The 23,235-nt window shown below is 45.3% G+C and overlaps 1 protein-coding gene across 2 annotated transcripts in view; it reads right to left on the reverse strand.

The window, feature by feature from the left end:
* RAB36 (RAB36, member RAS oncogene family) overlaps positions 1 to 23,235 on the reverse strand; it is a 133,816-nt gene that overhangs the window by 22,679 nt on the left and 87,902 nt on the right. For both annotated transcript variants that reach the window (XR_015300875.1, XM_086942802.1), the window contains exons 8-10: positions 22,024 to 22,105; positions 8,534 to 8,624; positions 5,687 to 5,806 (exon numbers count right to left, since the gene is read on the reverse strand). Coding sequence is in view for 1 of the 2 variants with exons in the window: in XM_086942802.1 (XP_086798928.1) it covers positions 5,687 to 5,806; positions 8,534 to 8,624; positions 22,024 to 22,105 (293 nt within the window). In the remaining variant the exon portion in view is untranslated. The remainder of the gene's footprint in view (positions 1 to 5,686; positions 5,807 to 8,533; positions 8,625 to 22,023; positions 22,106 to 23,235) is intronic.

Genomic DNA, 23,235 nt, shown 5'->3' on the forward strand with positions numbered 1-23,235 from the left:
ATTTTAAAAGTTTTCAGATATTCAAAGCCACATTTGCTACACGTAGATCCATCATGAAAGAAGAGTGTTGCCCCAAGAACATTGCATTCAACCAACTCAGAAGAATTAAACAAAACATGTACTCCCTTACCCCAGCTCCCACCCCCCCTCCCTGCCTCCCTGCCTAGCAAGCCTGTAACTGATCGCCACCCCAACTCAGCAGAGTGCTTCGACCCACCCAACAGTGCAATACTTCCGTATCGGGGGTAATGAGATCCGTAAGGCTCCAGCCCTTCTCAGACTCCAAGGCTTGCCTCAGTCCAAAGCCTCGAGATAGCTCAGTCCGAAGAGTTCATATAGCTGCCCGATGCGGCAGGGAATGCCGGTATTTCTGCTCGGGTATTCTTCCTCCAGTGGAGTCACCTGGGTTGATCCGCGACTTCTGGAACCTTGTTTCTCCGGGTCTTCTTCCTCTTCCCTGCGGCGGCGAGAGCCATTTCCTCGCTCAGCGTGGCCCACCGGACGCCACCCCTCCAACCAGTTGAGAGCCGACTCTGGCGTATCAAAAAACCAGGTTCGGCTTCCAGCCACTACTCTAAGTTTTGCAGGGAAGAGTAAAGAGTACGGTAGTTCCTTTTCTCGAAGCAGCTTTTTGACATCAAAGAAAACTTCGCCTGCGCCTCGAACAGCTACAGTGTAATCAGGGAAGAAGTTAACAGTAGAGTTCAGAATGAGTATTGGAGGCGAAATGCGTGCCACTTGTAAAATTGCGTCTCTATCTCTGAAATTGAAAAGTCTGGCCAGTACTGGTCGAGGGTGTGCCCCCAGCTTTGGTCTTCCTCCTGGCACCCTGTGGGCACGCTCCACTGAGAAGAAATGAGAGAGTACCTTAGGCTGTAGTTTAGATTTTATCAGCTCCTCCACGTATAAATCCATCGCCTGGGCGCCTTCAGTTTCTGGAATACCAATAATTCTAACGTTGTTCCGGCTTGCGCGCCCTTCTTGATCATCAAGCTTGTCAGCAAGTACTTTGTTCTCTTTTTCAAGGTGTGCAACCTCCACCTGCAGCTCTGAAGTATCCACAACCAAAGATGTTGCCACCACCTCCACTTCTTTCACCCTATCCGTCATTTTGTGGAGGTCCGCCCGCAACAGGGAGACATCAGTGGATATTGTTCCAACAGAAGTCTGGACGTTGGCAAGGGCTTACATGATGTCCTCGAGTGTAACTTTTGGGGGTCCTTCTCCACTTCTCCATCTGGCGTCTTATGCTGTGAGGAGCGTCCTTCCGGCGCTGTGGGAGAGTGCTTTGCATATGCGTATTTATCCAATTTTTGCTGTGTGGCCTGGTTTTTGGGACCCCTGCCAGCCATGGGGGGAGGGGAGGGGGGGATGAAGGAGGATGTAGCGCCCTGTAAAGCTAACGGCCGGCGTAGCCAAAGAGTGGCGACTTGGCCTTATGCCTTCCCCTGTAGGCAGGCGCAGGTGCATGTATGGCTCTGTTCGGGGATGTCGCACAGCAGGTCGCGGTGTGGCAGTGGGATCCGTCTCTCGCCAGTACAGCTATGGCGTTCCCTAATAGGTCCCTGATTGGCGTCTGCTCATGAATAGGTCGAGTTATGCGATCCAGCACTCATCAAGGCCTCAGCGCCAAAGGTGGGGGGAGGGGCGCGACTCCACCGGGCCCGATCCCTGGTCAAATCGGAGGACAGAATATGGCACTGCACCTCTCCTAATTGTGTGCCCAGAGCTGTGGGGGTACAAGGCAATGTGGAGCCGTTGGGGGCAGCGCTGATTAAATTCGCAGCACTTACTGGTGCTTTTCTGCTCGACGCGTGGCAGCCCGATCCCGGTCCCCAAAGCAGCTCCTCTCCGGCGGGAAGATAAATCGGGCAGTTTCAGGCAGCAGGATCACCACGAATCGTAGGGCTCACAGTGGGGGACAGGAGGCAAGAGGTCCTTATGAGATGCAGCTGGCATGGGCAGAGTCCGCAGTGTGGGGTTTATACGAGGATTACAGCCGCCCTCTTCACCACGCCACTGCAGTCCCTGCGCTGGGCGTCAGCACTACCACAGTCCCCGGTCTGGGCGCTGCAGGCAGGCCGCTTCCCTTCAAACGGCGATCCAGGCCGCAGGCAGTCACAGATTTTTATCGGAGTGTCTCCGGTCAACGCCGCTCGAGTTCGGACATCAGCTCCAGCCGTTGGAGCCCTGCAGATGTCGGATTCAGCAGAAGGGCTTAGCTCTTCAGTTCACTACAGGGAGCAGACGCCCGGGGCTCGAGCGTGCATGAAAATCTTAGGACACATCCATCATCAGGGACATCTGAAATAGTTATAAATGCATGAGATGTAAACAGCGAATGGGTGAAAAACTTTGTTATAGATGTGTGTCTCTCTCTATACATTACCCCCATTTTAAATCAGTGTGTGACTACAGGGGGTCGCCCTCATTCTCGCGACAGTTCGAGCAGGTACTACAGTCAAACTCAGTAAGATTAACTGAGTTAATGACTTAATGCCCAAAAAATTTCCATGAAGGGTACATGTATGTGGTGTTTTCTCCAAGTGAAGATTTGCTTGACATAGATGTATATATAAAAAATGTTGTTTTTTTTTATTGATGATTTTTCTTAAAAGGGATTGTAGATTTTACATTCAATGAAGGGCACTGCTCTGGTAAGCGGCGATGAAAGTCGAATGATCAATGAGCTGCATCGCACCAAATGGGTTGAGAGGGGCAAAGTAAAGATTTCTTCTTCACGTCAAGGAACATGATGTATTTGAATTGTAGTGGCTTTCAGTTTCTTTTCACTTGTGCACATTGTTTCTCACTTACAGATCCTATATGGAATGTGATTACAGGACCTACGTAAAATTACAGGTATAGTAATCAATATACAAATTTAGGTAGATAAGAAAGGTAGCAAGAAAAGGGATCTAACAGTCCTGAAGAAAGCCGGGAAGACACAATATCCGTCTGAAACATGTCAACTTCTCTGCAGAGTGGAAGGGTGAATGGTGCATAATCCAGCCGCTTCACCACCATCCATTGGGATTGAGATACCTTTTAGCCCTGACCAGGGAATCCATGAACAAAATAGATATTGGGATATCCCTAAGTTAGTTTTAATAATTCTGTCCACACTTATTTTCTATATGATTCTGACCTTTTCTATATGTTTGTACTGTCTCACCCACCCTATTGCTCCATCTTATGTATTGGTCTGCGCAGAGGTGTGTCTAGAAGCCCAATGATGAAGCATGCCACAAATTTTTGTTGGTGAGGGCAGTTTTGCAAAGAATTGTACTTTGCCAGTTTTACCTCTTTTACAAAGTGATCTATATTCTCCTACTTCTCATTGATCACCTATGATCTGGCATAGCTCCAACATAGTGTCTGAGCATAAAATAACATTTTATTGGACCAGCAGCGTGAATAATGTCTAACATATCAGATACCTGATATCTGTTCATGCTATACTCACAATGCTGCTTGTCCGTTAGTTCCCATTCTAAATGTAGGTACTCATAAATCACTCACAAATCTATCCACAAGAACAAACCAGTTTCTGTGTTCCACAAATACAAAGTTCTGCAGGACCCTCCCTTCTCAGACATCAATGGTTCCAGTCATACCCAATCACAAATATATTTGCTCTGAACAGTGGTCTCTGCTCATCAGATTAGAAGCACGACTAATCGTCTGCCCTTCAGGAAGAGCTTAATGAATCCTTTCCATGCAGACACTTCGAATCATCCCTTTCACCACCCACTGTAGGGCAAATCCGTCTCTACACACAAACACCCACCTCTTTGTGCTCATGTTTGGAAATGCTGGAATAGAATGTGACAGTTGTCTGTATCCACTCATTAGGAACAGAGTTGAACATACATTAATAATCCTGTATATAAAAAGACAATTACATAAACAACTACTTTTTGTGCTGTCCGAGTAGGTCAAAGCATATCCAGAAAAGTGCTAGACCAGCAGCACTGCTATCTGGTCTCTCTGGCCTTTAAGTGCTAAGTGGAGCCCCGGCTAGTACACTCCCTTGAGTTACTTGTGTCAGTTTTGACAATGTCAGTATCAGTCAACCCTCAGATATTTTCCCGCACAGTATATCGCAATCACACTGTCAAACGTATAACAGAGGTAACTGACCGACTCACTTGATTCATCCTTTTCCCTTCCCATTCCATTCTCTGTATCTGTCTTCTCCTCATTGTTTCAGCCATCACTGCCTCTCAACTTCCTTCTCCTAATTTCAATTCTAGCCCTTCAATGTCTAATATACACACAACACATGAATCACAAAAGACAACCTGAAGGCAGCGTAACTCTTAGGGCCCCATTAGGATGGCGGGCGGACTTCAGTCCGCCTGCCACCCTAGCAGTGCTGGGACGGGCCGCCAGGGGTGCAGCGGTCCCGCACTGCCAATTAGGATACCACCGCCACCCTGGCGGTCGCATCCCGCATCTTTATCATTGCGGCGGGTGCTGCTTACAGCAGCACCCGCCGCAATGCCAAAGAGGCATGTTCTGCCACCTTGAGCATGGCAATGTAGCAGGGTACCATAGGTACCCCTCAAGTGCAGCCCCCCACCCCAACGGGCCCCGAAAGCAATTCCCGCCAGCCCTTCCATGGCGGCATCGCCACCATGGAAGGGCCTGAACCGCCAGGCATCATAATATGGATGGTGGTGCCTTCCGGGCACCCACACCATATTATGGTTGAGTTCCGCCCGGCCGGCAATCGTGACGATTGCCGACCGGCGGGAAAGCAGAGGACAGACTTTCTGTTTGCCACGGTACCCCTCGCCATGGTAATATGGCGGTGGGTAAATGTGGTTGTGATGGCGGGAGGATCGCCACTGCCGGCTGGGCGGTGGCGATCCGCCCGCCATCATAATCACCCCCTTAGTTATCAACCAACATGTATAGGTTTTGTATGATTAACTGTGGCCTTGACTAACATGAAATAATTGCCTTAAAGTGCTTCGAAGTTAACCTAAAGGGTGGGAGTTACATATGAAACTATATATAACAAGTACATAGAAAACCTGAATTCCTTTCTACTAAATGAGCCTGCTGCTTGGTGACTCCAAAACTCAGTTCAAAGCACTGTTATTTTCTTGAGGATTTTGGAACAAACAGTAATTCACAGAGGAGCACAGTAGGCGCCTGCAGCTTCACATACATGACTCTATGATGTCATTGGCTGTTTTGTGTCTGCAGCTGGTAATGCATCCCCCTCGCTTTCTTGTGTGACTGGCTTACTGCCATGTCATATGCACAAGGGCCCTCCCTGCCTCTGCTGAGCATAAACGACACCTTACCCTACTTTGTACCTCTTTACTTGATGGTACTTGCATGGCTGTGCTGTTACTTCAGTGCACTGAGTGGTAGGTGGGAGGCAAGTGTAAGCAAAAGAAGAGCAAAGGTTGTGTGATCAAGACTCATTGGTAGACCATAAAAGGTGCCCCTTCAGAGCCCATCTGAACTTCAGCCGGTTTCTTTAATGTCCGAGTTGAAGATAAAGAACACACCAATCTCTATTCTTTTATCCCGCCATATGCATAGTATGTCTCTTAAGCTGCTGGTCAGCTACATTTATCTCTTGCGCACTTCTGTTGCTTATGTGCGCACTAACCTGGAACACCTCTATTTTATTTCCATTGAGAATAAGAAGGGTAGATAAACATACTTATGAGGTTTCCAGTTCCAATCTTTGCCAGATGAGCATTGTTCTTCTCCAGTTCTTTCAACATGGACATCTCGAAGGCAAGAGCAGCAACCCGGAAGAAAAACTCCTTCACGTTCTCACCTGAAGAAGGTAAGGGAGAAAGTTACACACTGATCTGAAGGAGAGAGGAGAAGCAAGCTCCCAACAAAGAGAACATGGGGGTTTCAATAGGATCACTGGTTTGACATTAGAATGTGAACACCACTGCTGAAAACTATTTGCTGTTCAAATTATTGCATGACATGAGAAATTTGACTCATCATTAATCTCCCTGATGCAGAGAGGGCACTATATTTGCTCAATTAAAGACTTGATAGTACTTTGGCAAGTGATGTTAGCTAAAAAAGAGGACCTGCCAACAAAATTATATTTTTAGGCCCAGGATCTCTGCTCTTTTGACCTTATGCAGTTCTTTATAAAAGAAGTTTGAGAGCAAGGAAAAACGTGAACTATGATAGAATGCTAAAACAAAATAGAAAAAAGTAGTTCCCTGAATGTAAACAGTGAAAGAATAAACGCCATACAATCATGGCATGGTTAAGGGAGCAGAAAAAAACCATTTACCATGAGGAAGCCATGGAATAAGAAGCAGAAAATGACAGAGACAAGAAAAACTGCCAAACAAGAGCACGGGGCTGGTCCAACGACCAGTATATTACAATATATTCAAAAGCAGGTGAAACCTTAAAACGAACAACGTCAACAAGTTAAATGGTGTAAATAGAGGGAATCAGCTGAAAAATATAATTACTCAAAACTCATAATTTTCAAAGTATCTGGTTAGATTTAATTAGGTGAAATGAAAACACATCTGTCCACCCATCTCACACAAAGAGAGGTACATACTTAAAAGCAGCAGGAAAGGTGTTATTGTTTTCTTTAGCTATTTCTGAGATGCATGGTACTGGTGCTGTGCAAACTACGCACCGGTAATTACCAGTACTGTACAGTAACAATCTGCCAGTACTGTTCAGTTATGGGTCAAACCCCATGGAATAAGGAACAATTGGAATCAGTTGATCAATTGTTTGACTTATTCCTTTCTTTTGTGGGTGCTACGTCCAATGGACTTGAAAATGCACGTGAAAAGCACATCTTTAATGCTGAAGAAACCTGCTTGGGCGCATTTTGTTTTTACAGAGCAAGGACACGAGCACTACGAATCATTGTTTTGGACGTGGTTCTATTGTTTATTTTTTAAACTGGTTGGCATGTAAAATGTAAATTGTATGAACAACATAACGTGGTCAGGAAGATCGTTTTTTGCGTATGTGATAAGATCAACAGGGTGGGCGGGGGACAGTAAGGAATAAGCTGGGATAATCAGGCACGGTGCAGAGGGAGAAAGCATTGAACAACACGTAGGGGATTGGATGCATTTACCGGGTTTGCGAACAGAGGCATTATGGGGGTGTAGGAAGATAGAGTGGAGGTTAACGATAGGTTGTGATAGGTGAGGTAGAAAAGGCGGGGCATCATCTAAGGAGTTAAATCTGTGGAAGAAGGTGGCGTGCAGTTAAATGCCGCCATTGTGTGTGTAAATGGAACTTAACGTTACAGGTATGGAAATGAGAGGCAGCAAATCCGGGTAGAGAGTCAGGGGATACAAAACGGGGACCACTGGGGTGGTATACTGGGCACCGTACGTAAGGTTGTGGAGGGTTAAACATCGTGATAAGGGAGTCAGTTAGGAGATTCTTTTAAATCTAATTACGGTAGCTTTTTGGCTCCGGTTTCCGAGGGTAGCGCTTAAAACGTGTACAGCCATGGGGAGATTTCAAAAGCAGTATAATTATGTGACCTTGTTACGAATTGCATTTAACTGCAGTTATTTAAGCAAAATGTTTATAGCAACGTTTTTATTTAATCTTTCAGTGGACCCCTGAGGAAGGACTTTGAAAAGTCTGAAATGCATTGGGTGACATCATCACTGTATATTAAGGATGTTATATGTTTGACGCGTACCCGGAAAAAGGCCTGTTGTGGCATATCCGTGGTATGAGAAGTGTTAAAAAACATCGGCCAATCATGTGTGGATAGCACATTGGAATTAAAGAACTAATACAATTCAAAACATGGAGTAAAATGGATTTATTAGTAAAAAGAACAGAGAAAATGGGAACAAGTAATTTAAATTTATGCAACTTCAACGATTATAGCTGTGCGTCTAGATTTGAGGTGCAGTGGCGCCCCATCTGCTTTGTTGTGTTCCCCACTGATGTACCAGATGCAATTACTAAAGTAATATAATACTTTACCATAAAGATCAATGAGACAACTATTACTAAGCGTTGTTACTTGTTGCATAATTGGTGGATTTCATTGTTTTTTCAGTTTCAATTCATAGCCAGTACTGTACTTTAACTGTGTTTTTTAAGTGACATTTTTTAAAGTAGGGTGTTATAACCAATCGTAACCATAACTTTAATTTTAGAGCATTTCTATATTTTGATGTTGTACTACATCCATCTTGATGAAATACTACGTAATGATACACTACTCTTCTACTTGCCATGCATGGCTGGGTTGGCAGCGGGACCTTTGGCCAGGCCCGGAACCAATCTACTTTCCTTGCGTGCAACAGGGTTTGGCTACAGACCATGGCCTACTGTTAGGCTATGTGGATAACCCACAGTGGGCAGACAACTCACACTGCATAGCTGGGATTAGCCGCTAAGTGTGGCCTTGAGCAAGATCTGGCCACAACATACCATGGGTTTGCAACAAGGGATTGGCTCCTTTTTAGGTCTCGGGCCTAGCTTACACTGCTTACTCATAGTTCACTGCACTATCACTTCTCAGACTCACCAGTTTTCGCTGAAACAGACCAGTATTCAGCCTGCATCTCATTGGCCAATCTCATAGCATCGCGCTCAGTCTGCTCGCATTCAGCTACTGACTACAAAAGGCAAAGAGAAAAGCAATGTGAGTGAAACCTTGAAAACAGGGCCTACAGCAGCACTTTCCCACATCAAGGTCTGCCATGCTCGCCAAAGTCATCAACATCATATCAGAGTCCTAGCCATTCATTTAATCTAAAACAGAAAGGTGTTTTACTTTTTTGAAGTTTGACAAGTAAATGCATTAGCTAAAAAACAGAGGCATTCAGCTAACAGGTTTTGCCATCAAATGAACTTTTCACTTTCTTTTTTGACTAAAGAAAGGGGGGCAGCTCTAAACATTCACCTATCATAGAAATGGTTCAACCCAATGTAGTGCATTTTGAAAGAGTAGAGTTTTCTAAATAATAGTTAGATATTTAAACTCAACGTTTGAAACAGTAGGGAGCAAATTAAGCTTCAAAAGATTGCACTTAATTGTATTGTATGGCAAATTTATATAGAACTTACTATCCCTAGATGGGGCATTGAAGAGCTGACCTACATGGACAGCACAATACACTGTGTAGGTTGTGTGGTTGAAAGAATGTTATCTTTGTTTTTATTCTATGTTGGAAGTGTTTCCACATAGTGCATGATGACCACCAAGGTGCAATTATCATGTTGTGGGATGCACTGTGTAGCACTGTGGTGGATGATGATGTGTGAGAGACGGATACGCAGTTTTATGGTTTTCAGCTTTGAACAGCTGTACAGGCCCTTTAACCCCTTGGGGGTGGCCGCGATTCTGCGCCTGTGCGGCGTTTTTCGAAGTGGGCGGGTTCATGACGGCCCCCAGCCGTCATCAGCACACGCCCACCGCGTTGCATGACGGCCGGGGTTAATGGTAGTTCTTCTGAGATATACTCTGCTTAGCTGGTTACTGCACTGTGTTGTCCAATCTCTGATTTTGTGTATAATTGTAGTCCTGAGCTCGCGTGGCTGGAGTGACGGAGAAGTAGAGAGATCTGCTGGGATGGGCATTTTTATCATCATCCCATATCGGGTTGTCTTTATGAAATGTAAAGAAGCGGTCACATTGTATGGATTTGTGGGATGTGTGGTAGTGAACAGTAATAAAATCCTCTGAATTGTCCAGCATTGTGTGACACATCTCTTCAGTTATTTCATGCCTGTGAATGTGTTGATGGCTGTTTTGTGACTGAACAGTGCTGGTGAGAGCAACCCTTATTGCTGATGTCTTACGTGAATTTAAAAGGCATAATTGATAATCTGCAGCATATTATGGTTTTAGTATTATTGTGGGCCATAACAGATTTACATGCAGGTATATATCTATATAATACTACAGCGAACCATAGGTCAATTCTATTACAGGACCGGAGGCTTCAGATTATGCTTCTCTTTCATTTACTGTAAACTCACAGCAGCCAGTAAACATACAGTTTAGTAAAATTAAACTACATTAACAATGATGCTTGGCCCAAGCCACGCCTCCTTAGCCCTACAAGAGCCCTGGTAACAGTCCCAGTTTCCTCTTTCTTTGCTGCTCACAGCAAGAGATAAATGCTTTGCTCCTTGATCTATTGCCCTATATATTTCGATTGAATTGCTTAACATCACGCTTATGTGATTATCTGTTACGATTTATTTATTACTGTTTACCTTATATGGTTTTGCTGCACGTCTTTTATTTCGCATTCTGTTTAATTTGATTAGTGCTGTTCCCGCGCTCTGTGACCCCTCAGCGGGTCTGCGGCGGCGGCCGTGTGAGGAGCGCTGCAGCGCTCGAGACCGGAGCCTCGCTCCTTGCCCTTCGCGCATAGCGCTGTTTGCATTGGCCCGCTCTGCGGGTTTCAAGCTCCTCGACGGCGCTTCTGCTGATCGTAGGAGGGCGCAGGGCTCTCCCTAATCGCCCGGACGCCTGATTAGAGCCGACAACCACTCGGCAACGCGTGCAGCCCAGTCACGTCCATTGGGCCACATTTTAGTAGGATTCTGGACTCGAATTGGGCTGCACACGTTTTACACCGGTTTTCCCACTGATTTCACCGCGTTTTCGATCAGGCTGGTGGAGAGGACGCCTAACTGGCTGAAATTAATAGTTGCCTTTTCTGGGGAGTGAGCACACGCTCCATATATTGATATTTTTCGGCTCTGACGCCTCTGGGGCTGCAATAATAATTATACAGCTTTGCTGAGGGGGTCTGGTACAGAGGATCTTGTGACTTTCTGTGTGCAGTGGGGCTGACCCCCTCCCCCCACCCCCCTTATTACTCCTCTTGTGCCTACCTCAAGTTTTCTCCATTTCTCTACCCCACTGTGTGTGTTGTAATATGGAAGAGTGGGTGTATTTTGACGAGGAGGCAGGGGAAGAAACCTATGAAGAGCAGCCTGCTGCTACAGTGGAAGATAACATTGTGTAGGCCTTGGACGCTTTGGTTCAGGCCTCGGTCAACAAGGCTGTAGAGAGCACAGTGCCTACTACTGTGCAACAAGCATTGGCGGCAGCACTTAAGCCTATTACAAAACAACTAGAGAATTTTGCAAAACGCCATAGCTTTACTAAAGATAAGTCCACAAAGAAAGCTCCACCAGCTACGCAGGCAGGCAGCAGTCAACAATGGCCACATTCTGACGCTTTAGGTTCCCTACCAGCTTCGGGGCAAGATCATGGATATTCTACAGGTGGCAAGGCCAAGAGCAAACAACGCTATGCGGACACTGACACTACCACCACCACTTGGTACAGACACCACGGATACGGACTAGGAACCTCCCCCGAAGAAGAAGGCAAAGACAGGTGCCTCTTCGGCATCAGTTCCCACCCCTAATACACCCTTTACGTTCAACATTACGGAGATAATTCACCCTAGATCTTCAGATTGGGTCCCAGCCACGGCTGTGGCGGAGTACCTGCAGCAAAACCTTAGGAAAGGGTTTGACAAGGAGGTGCGATATCGCATGCGTTCTGAATGACCTCGTCCCGATCTCGCCCATAAGGTGGCAGAGACTCCAGAGATTGACGTTAGCCTTCTAACCTTTTTGAAAAAATTTGCTAAGGACCTTAAGAAAGGCATCGACCGCGCCTGACGCGGCTGCCAGGATAAAATGCTGGACGTGGTAGGGCCATTGGCAAAGATCCTTGAAATGGCACTACAGGCCAAAGAAGCCAACATACCTGTGGACCCAGATATCCTGGCTGGGTGGACCCAGCGGGCCATCTCTTTACTAGGCAATGCCAACTGCGCGCTGTCCACAGAGCGCCGGAAATCCCTGCTTATGAGAATGGACTCTAATCTAACCGAATTGGCATCGGCGGAGCCAGGCTCGTTAGCTGAAGGTAACTTGTTTGGAGATCGCTTTGTCAAAGACGTCTCCAAGTACGTGGGGACCATAACCTCGCTAGATAAAGCTCAATCAGGAATCAAGCGGGTGTTCCACCAGCAGGTTTTCAACAGGGCCGGACGAGGTCGGGGACGCTCGCCAGGCCGCTTCGCCAACCAAGGTCCCCTCAGAGGTGATTTCGGTAGAGGTCGAGGTGACTGGGACTCAACCAGAGGTGGTACTTTCTACCCCACGCGAGGCCGATTCAACAGAGGCAGATTCCAAGGAGGTGGCAACAGAGCAGGCTTCCACGCCCAGAATTCCGCAGGTGAGCGCAATTGATTGTTTTCCCATTCCATTGGGGGGTCGCACAAGACATTTCATTCACAAATGAGTTCTTCTGACCCAGGATGCGTGGGTCTTACAAACAGTACAGGGTTTTCAGCTGGAGTTCTACCAGACTCCCAGGCAGAAGACCGGTCCGAGAACTCTCCATTTTTCCCAACAAGAGAGAGTCTTTATAGACAGCGAGATAGAAGAATTGCTTCACAAACACGCTATAGCGGTGTGCGATTACAATCCACACGGGTTTTGCAGCAATATCTTCCTAGTTCAGAAGAAGGGAGGAGGTCACAGACTTGTGTTAAATTTGAAGGAATTCAATTACTTCCTAGTGTACAACCATTTCAAGATGGAGGGCATCCATCTGTTGGCAGATCTGCTTCGGCAGGGCGACTGGATGGTCCGTTTGGATCTCAAAGACGCCTATCTGTCTATTCCCATCTATCCGCCTCATCGCCGGTTCCTACAATTTCAGTGGAACGGACGATGGTTCGAATACTCGGCCCTTCCTTTCGGGCTTTCCTCAACTCCTTGGTGCTTCACCAAGGTGATGAAGCCGGTGGTCTCTCAACTCCGAGAACAGGGCATACGGTGGATAATCTACCTGGACGACATTTTGATCATGGCCCAGAGCCCGGATCTAGTGTCGCGGCATCTGCAGACAACCATTTCATTGCTCCAGAATTTGGGGTTTGTAATAAACCAGACAAAATCTGCTCTGATACCGTCACAACTGACGGACTTTCCGGGGTTTGTGATCAGCTCGAAGACAGCTCAGTTGAGTCTTCCGAAGTCAAAACTGAAGGACATCAGGAAGGAGATTCTATCTCTTCTCAGCAAACAGATGGTCTCTCTCAGGACGGTCGCCAGGATAGTGGGTCTATTGGCGTCATCCGTTCAGACGATATTTCCGGCGCCCCTTCATTACAGGGCGCTGCAGAGATTAAAAATCCAGCACCTCCAAAGAGGGCTAGCTTATTTGGACCCAGTGCCATTGTCACAGGAGGTAAGGGACGAGATGCAATGGTGGTTACACCATGTAGAGGCTGGGAACGGCAGAGCCATTTTCGGTTCCCTTCCCGAGGTGGTTATAGAATCCGACGCCAGCCGTTGGGGCTGGGGGGCACGCTGTGGCGCTGTTTCAACAGGAGGACGGTGGTCTCCTCAAGAGCTAGAGTTGCACATAAATTGCCTGGAACTTCTAGCAGGATCCTTCGCTATCAAAACCCTCTCACTGCATCAGACATCGTGCTGCATCCTTCTCAGGATGGACAATGTCTCGGCGGTTCGGTATATAAACAAGTTGGGAGGGACGAGATCGTCCATGCTGGTTCACATAGCCAAGGAATTTTGGCAATACTGCCTCAACCGTCAGATCACAGTTATAGCAGAGTACATACTGGGACAGTCCAATGTGGTAGCGGACTGGAACTCGAGACACCTGAGGGATTACATCGATTGGCAGCTGCTTCCCGAGATGTTTCACTGGCTGCAGGACCTGTGGGATCCTTGCCAGATCGACTTGTTCAGCCAGCTGCCCAGATTCTTCAGCTGGAGGCCGGACCCAGCGGCGGCAGCAACTGATGCCTTTCTGCAGGACTGGACGGGGGCAGTGAACTATGCGTTTCCCCCCTTTCTCCTCATTCCACGAGTGGGGTCCTGCATTCTCAAGCAGAAGGCGGAGGTGATCCTGGCGACACCTCTATGGAAGTCACAACCTTGGTTCCCGACCTTGTTGGGGATGTGCTGCAACCTTCCCAGGATGTTGCCCTGGTCGGAGTCCCTTCTCCTAGGACCTCTGCGGGAACAACATCCGTTGAACCTGTCACAGCGCCTAATGTTGATGGCATGGAGGCTTTCAGGCAACAGTGGAATTTGCCTGGAGTTTCAGGAACGGCTAATGACTTCATCAGACAGGCTTGGGCCCCTTCCACGAGGAAAAGGTATTCTTCCGCTTGGAAGGGATGGTTATGTTGGTGCGTGGAACGGGATTTGGATCCCGTGGGGGCACGCCTTTCACATGTCGTGAATTTTTTGTCTGAAAAGGCGGCCAGCGGCTTAGCCTATAGATCGGTGAACAACTTCCGGTCTGCTATTTCCGCGGGACACTCCCACATTGATGGGAAACCAGTGGGAGTTCACCCCTTGGTGTGCAAGCTCCTCAAAGGGATTCGAGTTGCGAACCCTCCCAAGCCCAAATATTCGGGCTGTGGGACGTTTCTCTGGTTATCAAACTTCTTGATAGTTGGCCATCTAATGACTTGCTTTCTAGGAAGCAGTTGTCAGCCAAGCTCGCTATGCTTTTATGTTTGTCAGCATGCAGGAGATCTTCGGATGTGCGGGCACTGGATATTACAGGTAGAGTATTTACTCCAGAGGGAGTTTCCTTTACTATTACAGGTCGCACAAAAACTATGTCTAGAATGATTGAATACAATGCCTTTCATAGTAATGCCAAACTTTGTTGTTGTCCAATGCTTGAAAGCCTAGGAGGAGTGTACTCGTTCCTTGAGACTGACTGGCGTTACGCAACTTTTGATTGCAGTGCAGAAACCATTTAAACCTGTGTCTTCGGCCACTATTGCAAGATGGCTTAAATTTATCATGAGAGAGTCGGGTGTTGATATTCAACTGTTTGGGGTGCACTCAGTTAGGGGTGCTATGGCTTCTAAGTCATATTTGTTGGGAGCAAATATTCAAGATATTATGCATTGTGCTGATTGGTCGTCTGAGTCAACATTCCAACAATTCTACTATAAGCCGGTGGGAAATATTACTTCTGTTGTTTTTGATTCAGCGTTAAACTAGCATAATCTGAAGCCTCCGGTCCTGTAATAGAATCAAAAATTGGCTAGCATTCGCGCCAAGAATTTTCAATTCTATTAAGGACACGGAGGCGAGGATTATCCCACCGGGCTATGTCATGCAATGATCATGCTTACCCACCCGTTGTTTATGATTGATTCTGGTTATACAGACATTACGGATTCTTTATATTTCCTTCTAGGTAATGACAAAAAAAAGGAGTGACGATTCTTCTCCTGAAGACTGCAGTTGGAACGCTGTTCCCCGTTATCTCACGTTGGAAATTTTCTGAAGTTGGAAGTGATTCCTTGTTCCATGTTGGAGATTATATAAGACTTTTGATATCGAACTTATTCTGCATGTTCGTGCAAAGAAAGATGAAGCTGGGACTGTTACCAGGGCTCTTGTAGGGCTAAGGAGGCGTGACTTGGGCCAAGCATCCTTGTTAATGTAGTTTAATTTTACTAAACTGTATGTTTATTGGCTGCTGTGAGTTTACAGTAAATGAAAGAGGAGCATAATCCTCGCCTCCGTGTCCTTAATAGAATTGAAAATTCTTGGCGCGAATGCTAGCTAATTTTTGATCCATCTTAGCTTTTCTGCATATTGAAAGCAGTTTGCTGGTTCAGTTGTTTGCATTTCGTGGGTTGTAATATGAGGATTTCACTTGAGGGTGCGTCTATATCCTGTTGCAGTAATGTTGGTGGCACAGTTAATTAGTAATTAGCAATATTTTCAACTGTCTTCGGAAGAGGATATGCAACTGGATGCTTCTAATGTTTGCTAGTACTGTTTTCCAGAGCTTGGCGGCTTGTAAGGAGAAAGCAATGCCTCCTTTGGATTTCTTATGGCAAGGTGGTAAGATGATAAGTGGCGCAAGCCTGGAGTGCATTGTTCTGTTTGGTTTGTGTTGCTTGAATTTAACTTGTAGGTATAGCGGTGTTTTTCCTTGGGAGGCTCTGTGGATAATGCAGAGTGCTTTGAACGTTGCTCTTCCAGCTCTAGGTAGCCAATGGATCGACTGCAGGACTGGATTCATGTGTTCTCTTGGTTGGAGGCGCATAAGAAGCCTTGCGGTAGCACTTTGGATGAGTTGTATTTTGTGTATGATGAATGTGGGTGAGCCAAGGTATAGCCAGTTGCCATAGTCGAGAGTGGAGATTACGAGTGTGAGAATGACTTGCAGTTTACGTTGGTGTACAAGGTATGGGAAGATGCAACACTGTGTTTTAGTTGTGTAAAAGGCACTCTTTGGGACGTTGTTAACATGCGGTATGAAGGATAGGTCTAAATTCATAGTTACTCCTAGATTTCAAATTTCTCTTCATGTTGTTGGAGGGACTTGAATTACCTTATTCCAAATGGTGGTAGGCAGGTACTTTTGCAATTGTCCGCAAGTCATAATCTCTGTTGTTGCAATATTGAGCTTTAGATAGTTACTCATCATCCATGTGTTTATGGCATGAAGACAGTCATTGTTTTGTGAGTTTTAGTGGTCTTTGGGGCTATCCATTTTTAAATTGGTGTGGGTGTCATCTGCATGATCGTAACAGGTGAGGTTGTATGATTTATTCAGATCTGGTAAGGGGGTTAGGTAGATGTTGAATAGTAGAGGGGATATGATAAATCCCTAGGGAACGTCACATCATTGTGTCTGAGTAGGTGATATGAAAGGTGGTAGAAAGACACTTTTTCTGTGAGATGAGAAGCAATCCATTTTAGAGTATTTTCCCATATGCCCAGATCGTGGAGTATTTGCAGAATTGTGTGGTTGTGGACAGTGTAAAATGCAGCTGATAAATCCAAAAGTAACATGGCAGCTACTCCGTTTTATCCACCATGAGTGTTTGATTATCCCAAATGGAGATGATGGCTACCTCTGTGATTCTGCTTGGTCTCCAGCCTGACTGTTGATCTGATAGTAAGCCACAATGTTCAGTAAGTTAGAGTGTTGAATAAATACTGCTCTCTCACAATTTTGTCCTAAGAATGGTACATTTGTTATGGAGCTGTAGTTTGCTGGTCAGATGGGTCCAGGCTTTTCTTTTCGAGGAGAGGTCTAATGTATGAGGGTTTCAGCTCAGGTGAGAATGAACCTAGTCCCATAGACTTGTTGAGTAAGCCTCTGGCTGCCTCCCCTGCACTGGTTCAGAGAAGGATATCAATGAAGATTTCTGGTGGTGCTGGGTCTGATGGTGATCCTGATGGCCGGGCTGTGATGAGAATATCAATGAAATCTTTTTGTGACAAGGTACTGAAAGTATGCATTGATGGATGATTATTGTTGTCACTTTCTATGGTGGTTAGGTCATGTGTTGGTGTGGTGCTGTCCTAGTTCTACTAAAGATAATTAAAAATTTTGAGAAGTATTTATTGGAGATATTTTGTCACAGAAGTCTTGTGATTATGGTGTTTCTGTGATTAGGCTCTCTGGATTGCAGAAATCTGTGCTGTCGTTTTGTGGTTCTGTTTCATCTCCTGATTTTCTCTATTTCCGTTGAAGTCTATTTTCATTCTTTGATATTGGAATTAAGCAATGTAGTCTTTTTGTGGTCAACCCTGGATGTTGTGTTTGTTGTTATCTGTTTGTCCAGTGCTGTAGAGTTCTAGTTGTAGAAGGTGTGTATGTCTTTCGGCCACATGTTTATTGTGGTTCTTTCAAAGTGGGTGTTGAGTTGCTGGATGCCCAGCTTTTTCCATTGTCTGTAAGTTGATGTTGGTGTTTGGTCTCTCCCACGTGATAGCATTGACAGGTGTGTTAATCCTGAAAGTGAGGATGTTGTGGTTCTCCAGGTAACGGGGAAGTTGCCGGTAACTGTGGCTTACTCTAAGGGTACCGATGTGGCATTTAGAGTGTGTGCTACAGTGAATTAGGCCAGAAATAATCTGTGTAGGTTGAAAGCCTCAAGGTTGGCTGCGCTAGCTGTAGTTCTGGTTAGATTCTTATTGTCAAACCATAGGTTGAGGGCTCCTGGAATGTGTAGGTTTGGGTGGTCCAGAAGGGGTTGGTCGAAAGCAATAAGTTATGGTTGGGGTTGGGTGACATCTTAGCATCAAGGATTCACACCCTTCCATGGTGAGATTTTTAATAATTGATATTTGCACAGTTTTCTTATGGATGGCAGCCAGACCTCCTCCAATTTTGACAATACAATTTATGTTTCTAATGAGAAAGTTAGGAGGAGTGGCTTTGTGGCATGTGGGTGCAGAATCTTCTCTGTGTCTGCAATGAAAGTGAGGTCTGGTGTTGCTTCTGAGTGTAGGTCAAAGATGTTAAAGAGTTTTTTGATGATGGATCTGATGTTGAAGACTAGGATTTTAGGTGTTGTGTGTTTTTTCCTTCTGGTACTGTAGTGTGAGTGGAAGTGGAGGGGCATAGGGATATTTGCTGTGGCTGATTTGAGGGTCTATTGTGCTTTAAGTGGAAGCGGAAGGGGGGGGGGGTTGGTTAGAAAAATGAGAATGTTGAGATATGTCTGTATGTGTGGGCTTTTTGTGACGGCTAATTGTGTTGTAACTGCTATGGGGAGTTGAGGTGGGCTGGTACGATAAAGGAACCTTGCAATCATACATTCCCTTGATTATTTTTCTGTCTGGCAAGTGACATTGTGTTTGTAAGTTATTTGGGTTGTGGTTTTTGAATTATTCTATTGTTTGCGATAGGCGTATGGTGTTGCTTTTGTTTTGGAAATGTTAAAAGGTTCATGGGAAGATTTATTAGTAGTTAAAGCCACCCAGTGATTGTATATGAGGGGTGTGTATCCAGTAGTTCTGGTGGAAAATCTGGCTTGTATGCTAAAGAAGTAAGTGGTGAAGGGTATATTGTGGAGCCCTTCCTGTGAATGCCATAGCACCATTAAATCATAAGTTTGCCCCCATGGCAGAGATCTTTGTATAACACTTGCAGCAGGGGTGGGATATTGGACTGAAATACGCCGGCCATGTAGTGCAGTAAGTAGATACCAGGGTATTTTCTCGAGTCCCACAACCAGGTGAAGTTGTGTTGAGTCTGTACCGTTTGGGTGTGTTCTATTTTGGCTGCTTTACAGATGCCACAAGATTTTACGTAGTTTATCAGAAGCCTGAGGCATCCCTGAAGAGTGCTAAATCCGCCTACAAAACGGGATCAAGGTTTCAGGCTCAGTGAGAAATAATACGACAATGGCTGCGTGCCCACTTGTAGTCCCTGCAGAGTTGGGTTACTCTGTATGTGTTAACTCAAGGATTCCAATGCGAGCGAGTACAAAAATCAGCATGGAGAGGGAACAGCCCTGTCTGGTGCCCCTAGTGATAGGGATCTGAGGTGAATATTCGCGATTAACTTTTATTCGTGGTACCAGGCTTTTGAAAATTTGCCAATTTTAATCGCTTCATGCAGGGGCCTAAAGGGATCTTATCAAGACCTTGATTATGTACTGCCAGTCAACCCTATCAAAGGCCTTCTGTGTGTCAAGCAAGAGAAGATCGAGCGGGATTCAGGATCTTCCGGCACTCTCCATTAAAGCGATCACTAATCTGATGTTATCTCTGGTATGGTGATTTCTAATGAAGCCGGATTGTTGTGGTGACATCAATCTTGCTCAGACAGTGTGGAGTTGTGAGAATAACATGGAGATGAAGATCTACACACCGATGCTCAGGAGTACAATAGGACGATATGCTGAGCATGCAGTTGGGTCCTTCCCAGGTTTTAACAGGAGTGTCAAGTGAGATTTCAGCATTGTGTCAGTGACCACCCTATGTGTGAGAATATAAATAAAAAACGCTGCTTCTTGGCTGATTCAACTAGTTCCTTATTTCCAGGGTTTACTGATTGATGTGGGCAATCCAAATTTATATTTGATTCCACCTAGCTCCTCTACATGCCATACATTATGATTGAAAATTTCAAGTGAGCTAAGAGAGTGGTCTATGAGCTTCATGTTCTCTTCTATGGAATCACGGATGTTGAGATGTTATAGCAAATGTAACACATTCTCTTTCGTAGTTACTTTGTTTTGCATTACTTTTCAAGGAAACTCCATGATCACTTGCGTAAGTTATTTAACTTATACTTCTCCCTCCAGAGTAATGGGAAACCATACTGGTACAAACATCTATTCTGCTGATGTACTAGGTTCTGGAAGAGGACCAGACATAACACTGTATCTTTATTATCTCCCCTTTGTGGATAGACATTACTGGCCAACTACTATGCTTATACCAGGAAACACTTCAGGCACTCAGCACGACATACACCACACTCAACATAGTCCTCCAAGCAAACATCGCCAGCCTGCCCTTACAGTCTACATTTTGACTACATTCTCCATATAGCTGGGCATTGTCTTGGAATGCCACTCAACATCAATCACTTTGCCGTACATAAGACACCAGGGAACATGGTGGATTTGGAGATCACTCCCACACCTGAGGTTGCCTTAATGGGATATGTGGCCAGCTTTCTTAAGGGAGAACGGAAATTCGTCGCCATCAGTTTACTATTGGCTAAGAGAGAGATTGCCATTAAAGGGGACGCAAACTGCTCCAATGTTAAAGACTTGGTTAAGTAGCCTAACGTATTGCAACATAAATAGCGATCTATATGCAAGCACAGTACCACGCTCCTCAAGCCCGAAAGACATCTGGGGCCCCCTTAAAAGCTATGCAGCTTCAACTTGTTTGCCTTCCGTCTCACTGCTAGAGCAAGGCATAGTCCCCACGGGGGGGGGGGGGGTTCATAGATCACTTCTCATCTCTATGAGGCAGCTGGCATACTTATTGCTCATAATTCACACTGCCAATTGTTTATTTCAGAGACTCTCGATGGCGCAAATATTGTGGGGAGGGTGTGGGCAACTGAGCCAGCATTGTTTCTTAATGGCAGACTTGGACGTAAACATTGTACTTTGATGACGTTGCATGTATGAGAACTTGGTTACATTCCTATTTTTAACTCCTTTTTGTGATGATAGGTTTATGACTATGAGCACTTATGTTTTTTGATATTCTATGTTTCAAATAGAAAATAAAGTTTAAAAAAAACAAACCATCAAGAACTTTCTTAATGCTGTGAAAAGACACCTCTCTGCTTTTAGCCCTCTTCCCTGGGTCAAAGGACTCATATATATATTCACCCTTCGTTTCTGTCATCCCTTGATTACTGCTAGAAGACTACACAAACACATTCCTCCACTTCCACCGCTTTATCATTATTGCCTTTTCATTAGTTGTATAATAACTTGACACAGCCCTTCATTTCTACTGCTCTTTCCTTATTGCTAGACAACGCAGACACAGCCTTATCTTCTACTACTCTATGATTCTTGTTTGGGTCTTTTTGGGCATATCACTCTTTTTGGGCCAGGACCAAATATAGGGCCAGATGTAGGTAGACATTTACCGACCGGTAACGGCCGATTCGGCCGTTACCGACCAGTAAATGGCTATTCTAGATGTAGGTGGCCTATTTTACTGATTTACCGAATCAGTAAAATACCGAAACGGTATTTTTACCGTTTCGGTAATTTTGAAATGTAGGTGGGACTCTTTTGAGTCCCACAGGCCTTACCGAATCGGTATTTTACCACCCAATCCAATTGGTTGGTAAAATACCGATTCCAGGTGTGCATGCACATGTGTGCATGCACACCTATGGCATGTGACAGACAGACATGCCCTTAGGGCATGTCTGTGTGCCACATGTCACACATGCCTTAAATCGGGGTGCTAGAGGGTGTCAAAGTGACACCCCCTGCACCCTTGCAAAATTCAGTATTTACCGATTCGGTAAATACCGATTCCTACAGAATCGGTAATTCAATTACCGATTTTCCCTACATCTCCCTCCTTCTATTTTACCGATTCATAAATACCGAATCGGTAAAATTTGGTATTTATGAATCGGTAAAATATACTTACCTACATCTGGCCCATAGTCACTGTAGCTGATATAACAGTCAATAGAGCTCAGTTTTAGGGATGTCCTGTTTTTCTTCTACTCACAACAATGTCCTTCTTTGTTCCAACCAAGAAGACAGAAGCAGAGCTGGGCTCATTCTCCCTCAGGGCATCCTGCAACCACTGTCTGAAACAAAGAAAAAAATGAAATATGGACTGAATAGTTAATGTAAGGGAGGATATACGATACTAACTACAGAAAAACTGTTCCAAGAGGCATGTAGATTGGAGAGTTCGATTGACTCCATCGGAGAACAAGAGAGAATCATTCAATGCTTTTCCACTCAACACAAAAAACAGGCACCTCTGCTACTGAAAGAATGCTAAACGCTTCCACCCCTGGAGGATCACATGGACCCCCAACCCTGAGTGGAACCCATCAGACACTTTTTCTCCTGGAATGATTTAACACACATCCAGCACTGCACACCTTCAAATTGCTTCCACTCTTGGGAGGATCCCAAATCGCCTCCTTCCTTGGTAGAGTTGCCTGCTTTCACCTTTGTAAGTATCCCATGCACCTCCACTCCTTGGAAGACGTCAAGCACCTTCACTCCTGGGACCATTCACTGCACTTACATCCCTGATCATCCTCGGGCATTACTTCGACTCTTGGAAGGACTCAAACAACTCTCACACTTGCAAACATCCAATCTATTTCTACCTTTAAAAAGATCCAAAAATACATACACTCTTTGAAGACTACTAAATCACTTCCACCTCTTGCATTGTTCCACACAACTCCCCCTACTGGGGGGAATTATAAACACTTCATCCCCTGGGAGTATCCAAAAGCAGGTACTTTTCTGAAGGACAACATGTACTTCTATTTACAGGAGGAACCTATGCACATCCTCTCCCAAGCATACCCATAAGCACGTCCAGTCTTGGAAGAATACCATGGTCTTCCAACCCTGGGAGGATTATAAGCAGTTTTACCCCTTGGATGTGAGGGTCCCAGACACTTCCAATGCTCCTCTAGCACTTACATTAGAAAACTTCAAACTATTTAAACCCTTGGAAAAATCCACATTTACTTCTGCCTTGAGAGGATTGTAATTTTCTTTGATCACTGAAAACATTCCACATTATTTTTACCCTTCGAAGGAGCCAAACTTATTTTCATCATTGAGGGGATCATACATTGCTTCCATTCTGCAGAAATGGTAGGAGCAGGTGTTCACTGAGATCCTGATGTTTGAATGGTTTAAGATTTGTAGGTTTTCTCAATCAAGTACTCCTGGCTAATTTACATAA

This window comes from Lissotriton vulgaris, chromosome 11 (genome assembly GCF_964263255.1).
Source record: "Lissotriton vulgaris chromosome 11, aLisVul1.2, whole genome shotgun sequence".
Classification (NCBI taxonomy): Eukaryota; Metazoa; Chordata; class Amphibia; order Caudata; family Salamandridae; genus Lissotriton; species Lissotriton vulgaris.